Source organism: Watersipora subatra, chromosome 1, assembly GCF_963576615.1.
Source record: "Watersipora subatra chromosome 1, tzWatSuba1.1, whole genome shotgun sequence".
Taxonomy (NCBI): Eukaryota; Metazoa; Bryozoa; class Gymnolaemata; order Cheilostomatida; family Watersiporidae; genus Watersipora; species Watersipora subatra.
In genome coordinates, this window is record NC_088708.1 from 23,518,521 (window position 1) to 23,529,284 (window position 10,764).

At 40.8% G+C, this 10,764-nt stretch overlaps 1 protein-coding gene across 1 annotated transcript; it reads right to left on the bottom strand.

Annotated features, from left to right (window-relative positions):
• Positions 1-8,580: 8,580 nt before the first annotated feature.
• On the bottom strand, positions 8,581-10,325 carry LOC137385370 (zinc finger BED domain-containing protein 5-like). The gene is made up of 3 exons (XM_068071823.1): positions 10,216-10,325; positions 9,223-9,501; positions 8,581-9,136 (listed from the first exon to the last, which is right to left on the bottom strand). Exons 1-3 carry the CDS (start codon positions 10,323-10,325, stop codon positions 8,581-8,583), a joined length of 945 nt encoding a protein of 314 aa, XP_067927924.1.
• Between the last annotated feature and the right edge of the window lie 439 nt (positions 10,326-10,764).

Consider the following 10,764-nt stretch of genomic DNA (forward strand, 5'->3'; position numbering starts at 1 on the left):
GTGTAATGTCGAGTGTTGAAGTCCATGGTTTACTTGATTGACTAAGGTTCTTCACCTCTCCCAGGAAGTCGGTTGAATTGTCAATTGTGGTTACCTCTGTCACGTTTGGGTTAGCTTTACGGCATGCTACTTTCCAGTGGCCAACACTCTTGCAAAAGTCACACTCAGATTTGATAGCTGGGCAAGACTGCTTACTGTGCTGAGGGAATCTACCGCACCTGTGACATTTGGAGATGGTGGTGGGTTTAGACTGATGCTGTTTGGATAAAGCGTGCGTTTGAGGTTTATACGCTGTGGCTTTAGGCTTGTACGCAGTGTCACTACGGTGTTTGTCTTTAGTGTATTGGCTTCTACTACTAGACTTCACCATGTCTACTGTACTTCCTGTACCGTTTGTGCCTGACCTCACTACTGGTTGCGCTTGCTTGGCTGCGTCAAAGCGTCTGCACATTGCAACGGCGTTTGCCAATGTCAAGTCTGCTTCCGATTGCAACTTTTCGCTCAAGCGATCGTCGTTTACTCCCACAACTAGTCTATCCCGTATTAGTTGCTCTCTCAAAGTTCCGTATTCGCAGTATTCTGCCTGGCGGTATAGCTTATGTATATAAGTATCCATGTCATCTTGGCCTTGCACTAACTTGTTAAATTTCGCGCGTTCCACAATTGTGTTAGTTCGAACGCCAAAGTAGTCGTTGAATGCCGCGATAACATTCTGGTGAGTGTCTTCGTTAATACCTCGAGCTAAAATAATGTCTTCAGCTTGTTCGCCAAGGGTATATACGAGAGTGTTTATTTGTTCTATCTCAGGTTGTTCGGCTAAATGGCTGGCATCTCTATAACGCATCCATCTAGCTCTCCAACGAGACCAATTGCCCGGATCTGTAAAGTCGAATTTATCCGGTGGGTTTAATCTCGGAGCGTGAAAACGTGGACGTTGGGCTGGTTCATCTTCATCCCACATCACTATAAATGTGTGAGGATGACAATCGCTGCCACCATGTAGTGTTACTTAGCTTCACATGATTGATTGTTTAAGATTGCGAACATAGAAGATAAATTGTACAACTGCCGCGTGTAGGAAGCGAAGAGATAAGTGTTTTATTGCCGATATCCATGCATGCATATAATGATAATTCCGCATTGTATATGTACGAATATACACGATATATATATGAATGCCACATTTTGGTAAATAAGTCAGTAGTGCCAGTCGAAATTGTGTGCAGCCATTTGTTAAATTTTGGTCTAGTCACAAAAGAGCCGCTTGATTTACGTGAAATTCGAGTTCTAGGGCTTTGTGTGACGATCAGTGAAAAAGGAAAATGTACATGACCACGCAACTCAGCTGTGCCACCACTATAAAGCATAAGTACAAAAAAATATTTGTTTTCTGCATGTGATAAATTGATAGGTCACTACCCAGTAGCTGGCTGGTTACGAGTTGCATGCAGCTACACGAAGAGGTGCGCTGCTGATGGCAAGTGAGATGATGCAATAGCAAAAAAGTGCTGCAGATGTTAGATGAAACCCTGAATAGGGTATCAAGGCATGGCCCAGTGCAGGGCAAATGGTCTATGGATGGAGTTAAGTGTTGCAAGGTCTGGTGTGATGCGAACTCTATAGCTATTGATGCGAGCATAGAAATGAAAGAAAGCATTGTAGAAGATGCATCATTGCTAAGGAGAATTGATGACAGTATGCATATCAATGTGGCTGAACTTGAAGCAGCACTTTAAACCTAGCAATAAAGTAGGGAGCGAAGCAAGCTACAATTGTTACAGACTCATTAACAGTGTATAACTGGGTAATTTCAGTATCACAAAAAGCCATCACCTCAAAGTCAGTGGATTTTCAGAAATGATAGTCAAAAGACGGCTTGGGGTTATTGCGCAATTAGTAGAAGAATATGGCATCAGGCTACGAATGTCCTTGGTCAAATCAGCTGAAAACCGTGTTGATGTTTTAACTAGGGTGAACCAAAGATGAGCCAAAACCACTCAAATCATGTGTGGGTGTAGCAGCAGAGGAAGTTTCAAGTATTGATGAAGAAATATATAACATGCATCAAGTTCACTATTTAGGAGTTGACAAGATGGATTACTTAGCTAATCAGAGGTTTGGTGACAGGGCCTCAAAAGGTATAATTGAAAGGGTTGTCAAAGAGTGTCAAATCTGCAAACTACAACAAAGTGCAGCTACGAGTACTGGAGGAAAATCTTTGTAAACGAGTTAAAAATTTCCTTCGGCTATTCGAGTTTCGAGCCAATAAAGCCCTGATTGAGACTCAGCTGAAGGAAACACCAGGGAATTAGTCACTGGCCAATCAGCTCTCACAAACGTAAACAGAGAACACTCTACACCTAACAAACACTATGTTTCCATGGTTCGCAGTAATTCGGAGTTGCGCTTTCTCCAAAACATAGAAACGGCATCTTCGCACTGAAATCACTGCGCACTGATCAGTGCGCAGCCAGTGCAAATTTGCAGCAAGGAAACAGTAACTGTGAAGTGGCTGCGCATGGCTCTCTTGCTGTAGAGGCAGATTCATCGAGCGCCATAAACAAAGGAAAAATTTTCCCGCACATCTTGTTTTTTTCTATTCTTCCACTCTTCTTTCACTTAAATTCAATAATGGCCTGCACCTACGAGGATGATGAGGTGATTACTTTCCTGGACTTTGTTATAGATACCAACACTTTTTGAAAAATAGATGGCAAGTCTCAAAGCAACATTAAAATATTCAATATGCTGGCTGCAAAGGTGTCTGAGTGGGCTGAGGAAAGTGGAGGAAAATCATAGAGTCCAAAGACAGGGGCTCAGTGGTGGATCAAATGGAAAACATTGAAGTCAAAATATCTAGATTACAAAGCTGAAGCATCAAAGTCGGGTAAGTAAAAGTTTGGTCACACAAAACACCAGATACAGATACTTTCTTTCCTATCACATAAAATAATTACAATTAATTACATTTTTGGTGATAGTCAGTGATTGGCTTAACCATTATGTATTACATGATGTATTATCATTATTACTGTTAAAAATAATTGTTTTTTAATAACAGTAAAACATGTAATGTACAATATTAACATTTTTATCAATATCATATTTTATCTTCTTTGTGATATGATAATAATTAATCATCATAAAGTATTAAAAAAGATGAAAACATTAATTTATTTTATGTTTTTTCTATTATAAAATAAGTTGAAATGATATGATATGAAGAGGCTATTCTCTTTCTCAAAATATGCCAATGAAATCTCAGGAAGTACAGATGCGTTCACCAAGTCTATTAATTCAAGGAAACACAGGCCAGGTTCAGCAGTTAAACAAACCATACACAACTGCTCATACTGATACATTTGTTATTCCCGTTATACAGGAGAACAAACACCCTCATGACGCTTTAATCAGAAGCTCCAGAAAGTTATGTGTCATAGACCCATAGCTAATGAGATTGACACGGAGGAGCAGGCAGAGAATATACAAGGTACATAAAACATGCCATTCACATACTCTACTGGGTGATTTATCTTAAAAATCATTGAACAGAACTTGATTGCATCTACAACCAGACCTGCTAGCCGCTGTTGAATCGTGTAAGAAAGGTGTTGCATTTGAGTGAAGTGGTCAGAACCTATGGTATCTGGGTTGACAATACAAGACATAATATAATACAATACAGAAAAGGTAGCTTACTATTAAACTTTATCAGATGTTGACCTTGACCAGGAGAGGCCCAGGTCTGCCGTATCATCATGTTCATCTTCTTCAACAAACAGAAGAAAAAGGTCAAGAGATGATAAGGACATGCATGAGTTGAAAAAGATACTCATAAAGCAAAGGCAAGATGACCTCAAGGCTGTTGCTGCCATAATTGAAAAGAGGTCAATGACAATGTGGAGCGGAATTTCTACTATCATGCAACAACACTCTACACCTTATGCCATGCTAAATCACTTCAAGGGCTCTGTCCCTTTTCCGCAACGCCCTAATGATACTTTCACCAGCCCACCCTACACTCTCAGCAATACATTTTATCACACCACCCAATCATCAAATGATGTGTTTGCTCCCATTATACCACCATACCACCACAATCTTTTCCCCGGTACACCCACACTGCAACCAATCCTGAAAGGCCATCTACCTCGTTGCCCAGTAATGTATTGTCAGGATATAGTGTACCCATGTTGGACTAGTATTTAGATTGTAGATGTAGTTAACCTTATTATTTTCAACTATGTAAAGAGTTCACATAAGTATTGGATACAGTAACACAATAAGTTCAATTCACTCAAAAACTAATGCAACAAATTCGAACGCCTGGTTTTACATGTGAAAGAAACAGAGTTATGGTGGGGTGTGAGCAAGGAGCTTATTGATGGTATCACACATCTCAACTGCATCTCAGAAGGTGACACTAGGTGACAGAAGGTTGTCACTAGACAACATGAAATCAGTACTGTCACAGTATTGCTAGATATGACAGGGTTGTTATTCACTGCTGCTGCAGTCAAGACAAGGCCAATGTTATTACTGCTGTTTATCTAGTATTTTGCAATATTATCACATACTCATTATATACGCATTGCGTGGCTCTCAGAATGAAAGACCAGGCTTGTAAGGCGAGCTAGCTAGAGAGTGGTAGAATACACATGTGAATAATAAAACCTGCTCTGAAACACTTACTAGAACCAACATCCACATACAAACATAAAACATGGCGTCATAGGCAAGATTGTTGTTGAGTCATAGCGATTGCATAGAGATATATACATGTACTTACAGCTGAAAAATGTGAAAAATATTATGGCTAGCTCTGGGATAAAAACACCTGATGAGCTAGATTTTAGTAAATCACAGGAGACATGGACTGAATGGTTGGCTCGATTTCAGTGATACCGCTGAGCAAGCGGTTTGAATCAGAAGTCTGCAACTAGGCAGGTGGACACCCCAATATACATCATGGGTGAAGAGGTAGAAAAAGTACATGCACAATTGGTCATAGCAACTCCAACTAATGATATAGCAAAATAACCCACAGCTGCCATATGAAAGAACAGTTACAGCATTTACAAACTACTTCAACACACAGAGCAACACTCTACACTACACTATATTGTTGAGCAGTCGAGATCAGAAGCCAGAAAAATCTAATGAAGAATATATTAAGAGCCTGTATAAACTGGCTGCTAAGTGCGATTTTGAAGAACCGCATAAACAGATGCTCAAGGTGAGATTATTGGCAGGCATGAGTGACAAAGCTTTGTCGAGAGAACTGCAGCTTGATGCAAATATTGCTTTGGAAGACATGAAGAAAAAGATGAGAGCCCATAAAATAATTCTAAAAACCCAGAAAACTGAAATGGATGGAAAGCACGCTGTAACAGCAATTCACAATGACTTCAGAAGCAACCCAACTGCCCTAAAGTCCCAGGGCAGGGGTTCTGCAAAGGTGAGGCAGGCGAATAAAGGAGATGATGGCAGGGAAAAATCAAGAGACTTTATTAAAGACTGTAGCTATTGTGGAGCTAACCATGTACATGGAAGATGCCCAGCGTATAGTAAGAGATGCAATAAATGGTTTAGAATCAATCATTTTTCTAAAATGTGTAGGTCTCGAACTATAAATGTAGTAAAGCATGACTCTGATATCAATGAAAAGCATGTGGGCGATTCATTTGAACTTGATGTGGTAGAGGTATTTGAGCTAAAAAAAGCCTGTCAAAAGCTAAATAGCTTGTAGATGTAAAAATGGGTTACTACAGTTTTGGTGCTAAAATTTATACAGGTGCTGAGGTATCTGTTATGTCAAAATCAGTAGCTAAAAGTGTAAGTGTTACTCATCTGTTGAGAACAAACTCTGCGCTGGCAGGCTATGCTAGAGAAGCTATTCCTGGTCTCGGTAAAATTCTCTTGAACATTGCTGTTTCACACGCTGGCTCGTATAGGCAATGTAAGGAATTGTTTTATGTAGTAGAAAATGATGCTGATACCCTTTTAGGTATGCCTGCTATAAGGGCTCTTGAGCTAATACCTAGTATAGAACAGGTAAGAGATACTCAAGCAGAGTCAAGTAAAACTATGAAAACACTCGGTAAGTATGGGAAGGTATTTGAGGGCCTGGGCAAATACCATACGCAGGTCGAGACTTAAACTGAAAGGAAGAGTTAAAGTTAGGACAGCTGCAACTAGATTAGTGCCAGAAAAGGTTAGAAATAGTCTAAAGGTGGAACTTGAGTGTTTGGAATGAGAATAGATAATAGCTGAAGACACGGAGCCATCCGAATGGCTTAGTCCAACTGTCATTGTAAACAAACCAAATGGCGCAATCAGATTGTGTTTGGATCCACAGTATTTGAATTCACAGTTGGTTAGGACACAATGTAAGCTATCCAATTCTACTGAAATTTTTTCAAGGATTGGTGCCTCACACTACTTTACATGCTTGGATGGAAAGCAAGGTTTTCACCAACTTGAGTTAGATTTTGCCTCATCTCGTTTGACTTGTTTTTTGACACCATTTGAAAAATTTCGTTGGAAACGGTTGCCTACGGGGGTAACTAATGCCCCTGAGCTGCTCCACAAACTGATGGTAGATATCTTGGAACGGGTACAGGGGGTAGAATGTTATGTGGATGGTTTACTTGTGCATGCAGTGAGTAAGGAGGAGCATGATGCTAGGCTAGAATGTGTGTTGGAGCGTATGATGAATGCTGGGATCACGTTGAACCTTGAGAAAAGTGTGTTTTGTAAGTCTAAGGTGATTTTTTGGGTCATGAAATATCAGGGAATGACATCAGGCCTCATCCAGTAAAAGTTGAGACAGTGCAGGCCATGACTGTGCCACGAGATAAAAAGGCTTTGGAATTATATTTGGGGTTTGTTGGGTATCTAGCAAAATTTGTACCAAATTTGTCTGAATTGACTGCTCCATTGCGACAGGTGTGCAAGAAAAACGTTCAGTTTTGTTGGGAAGGCCCACAACAAGAGGCCTTTGAGAAAATCAAACAAGCGATTTCAAATTCACCAACCTTGGCATTTTTTGACCCAAAAGAGCCAGTTACTCTGTCAGCTGAATCTAGTGCTCACAGCCTCCGGGCAGTGATTTTACAGAATGACAGTCCAATTGAGTTTGCTGCCAAGTCACTCACAGATACGCAACAGCGGTATTCTTAGGTTGAAAAAAAAAGTTGTTGGCAGTTGTTTTTGCTTTGACTAGGTTCAAGTATTTTGTGTGGGGCAGGAGTGATGTGACGGTTGAAATTGATCATCAACCATTGCTTGGGTTAATGCAACAGCCTGTTTTAGAGTTGTCTCCTCGTCTAGCTTAGATGCGCTTGGGAAATTTGACATACCCTATTCAGATGAAACTACATTATAAACCAAGTGAAGAGATGATTCTGGCAGATGTTTTGCCTCGCTCTTGCCCGGCAGGAACTGATGAATTTAAAGATTTGGGTACAGATCCTCAGCTGCAAGTTTGTCAAATGACTATCCAGTCAAATCCTGTAATGAATAAATATAAACTTGCTACAGCAGTTGATGATGAACTGTCAGTTGTTTTGAGTTACATTAGGTCAGGCTGGCCAATTGCCAGAAAGATGTGTGCTAGCAGAGCATTACCATATTATAACTTGAGAAACATGTGGTCTGAGGTGGATGGTATTATTATGTATGGGTCCCGCGTGGTTGTTCCTGTTGCTTTGAGAGCTGATGTTATTGATCTCTTACATGCAGCACATTGGGGGTTACAAAAATCCTAGAGCGTGCTCAATCTCATGTGTTTTGGCCTGGTATCCAAAAGTGTGTGGAGACAAGTGTATGTCTTGTGAAGCTTGCATGAGTGTAGAGAGCGAGAAGAAAACAGCTGCTTATTTCATATCCTGTGCCAGAGTATCCATTTCAAACTGTTGGAATCAGCCTATTTAGCATTGATGACAATCATTATCTAATGTTAGTTGATTACCTGACTAAATTACCTTTTGTAAAGTCGTTGAAGAGTATCTCCAGCAACACAATTGTGCAAAGTTTAGGTGTGTTTGCTGATTTTAGTGTTCCTGAGAATGTAGTGAGTGACAATGGTCCTCAGCTATGTAGCACTCTGTTCAAGCAGTTTTGTAATAGCTATAAAATAAATCATGTTACCAGTTTTCCGCTGCACTTATTTCATCAGGCAATGGGCAGGTGGAGCTTACAAAAGGCACAGTTACAAGCATGATGAACCAGTGTAGACAGCAGGGCCGAAGCTGGCGAAGAGGTGTGTTAGCGATACGCAATACTCCAGTAGCCTATGGGTTGTTGTCTCTTGCACAACTACTTCAGGGTAAAGTGTTGCGCGATGGTATGCCTGTGTGAGACTGCTTATGCTGTTAAGTCATATGATTTTAATGAGTACCGTGAGCCGTGAGTATCAACAGTATATTTCATCACAATATAATTCATCAATTTATTTATACTCAGTCAGTGTGAAACCTGGGCCTGTTTAGATAAACACAAAGCTGATATCCTGGCAGAAATAGAAGAAAGACACACGCAAAGCTCTTCTTCGACAGCTCCCAGTCTCTCTCTCTGTTTTTAATTTTTATAGAAGTTAAACTTGAAAAGCTCACACAGATATGTGGTGAAAAATGAGAGCAATGTGAGAACAGCTTTGTTGGCCAGAATGGGGAACTCCGTGACAGCAGTCAACCAAAAACTGTCCAAAGGAAGATCAGCAAGTCTTAGTTTTAAACCCCGATCCTGTTTCAGTTCAGTTAGTTCCTCTTGCTCTTGTAAAGTCATGTCCTTTCCAACAACTGACGCTGAGCTGTATGGGTCCCTAACCCAGTCAACGCATTCAGTGGTGGCTGAAGAGAAATAAAATGACAACTTCCGCTCAAGACTTTTCAAATGTTTACATATTACCTCACATAGTGCAGCAGTGGGACTTTGACGTTTCTCTGTGAGTGTACACATTGCCAGGTTGGCGCGTAACACATGTTGTTGCCAGAGGTCTACCTTTAAACGGAATCCATTTACTTTATCTGTGCTTGTAAGCAAGTTTTCATTTCGGCCCTGCATCCTTGTGTTCAGTTCATTCAGATAATGAAATATATCAGCCAGGTATGCCAGCTTTGAGCACAACTCATCACTAAAAAACAAATTTGAGTAATCCAACCTTTCAGTTGTCAGAAACATTTTAAGTTCTTCTCACAGCTCATACACACAGGCCAGCACCTTCCCGCGCGACAACCATCGGACCTCTGTATGGAGCAATAATGCTCCGCTCCCATTTCCTCACACAGAGATGCAAATATACGGTTTTTCAAAGGTCGTGTCTTTACAAAGTTCACTATGCGCACCACATCATCCAACACAGGAACAAGTTCCGCTGGTGAAGTTTTAGCAACGAGGGCCTCACGATGCAAAAACAGTGCGTAACAATCAGGTCTGGGTTTTTCTCTTTTGCTCTGCTCACAAAGCCTTTGGTGCACCTGACCATGGCCGCAGCTCCATCTGTGCAAACGCTTATGCAGTTTTCCGATGTAAGTCCTTCATGGTTCATATATTGCGATGTGACCCAAAAAAATTCTTCTCTAGTTGTTTTTTCTGGCAGTGTCTTGCAAAATAGGAAGTTTTCTTTAATGGCATTTTCATCCACAAAACGCGCATTAGCCAGGAGCTGAGAATGTCCGCTAATATCTGTAGACTCATCAACTTGCAACGCAAATTTCCAACTGATGTGCATCTTTTCTAAAACATGGCTTTCGATGTCTGTAGACATGTCATCAATACGTCTGACAATTTGTTATCAGAAAGCGGTACTTTAGCTATGTCTTTAACTGCGTCGGGGCTGAGCATCTCGTTGACAATGGCTATACAGGCAGGTAGTATTAATGTCTCTGCCACAGTGTGTGGCTTTTTTGATTTAGCTACAAGTTCGGCTACTAGGTAACTAGCTTTTAGTGCTTTTTCATTTACCTTTGTGGTTTTTCTCATAAAGGTTGCCTGTTTCTCTATATTTACACGCAAGCAAACAAAATAGTCTGTGGGCTTGTTTTGAAGCGACGGGTGTTTCGGTTGGAGATGGCGTTTAAGCTTGCTAGGCACCATGGCGCTGTTCGATAGCTTTTCGATACACACCAGGCATAATGGAGTAGATGTCGTCTCATCTCCGGTGAAAGTAAATCCATACAAAAGATAGCTTTCACTATATTGCCTTGAGCTCACCGTCTTTGCTTTTTTTCCCCACCAATCATACTAGGGCCTTCATCCAGGTCAGAATCTTGTACAGAGACCAATTCGGAGTATGCAGTTGTCCTTTTCAAAAACTTCTCCATGGCTGTCACCACGACCTCTCAGGTACATCAGTCAGTCAGCTACGTGTGCCACACGATGAATATTACTATAAAACCTGTACTTGAAGGCCACTTTTATTTGAAGGCCGTCTCTATTCAAACATCGCTATAGCAGAAGGGTTAAAAAATGGAGCGCCATCCTTTATTTGAAGGCCACCTTTATTTGAAGGCCACCTATATTTGCGCGACACTTTGACATTCACACTAGTTAGTAATAAAAGGCGCCTAACTAGGCATATTGTACTAAACGACCATTCCGCTTTCGATGGACTTTGAGTTTTGTGGGCCAATATTAAATGCATTGACCATGCATTAAACACGTGAATAGATTCACCTGGATCATGGTGCCTGGAGATTTAGCCTACTACATCGAGGCCTTGGCATTCAAATACAACACTCCTACCGCATAAGTTGCCTCAGA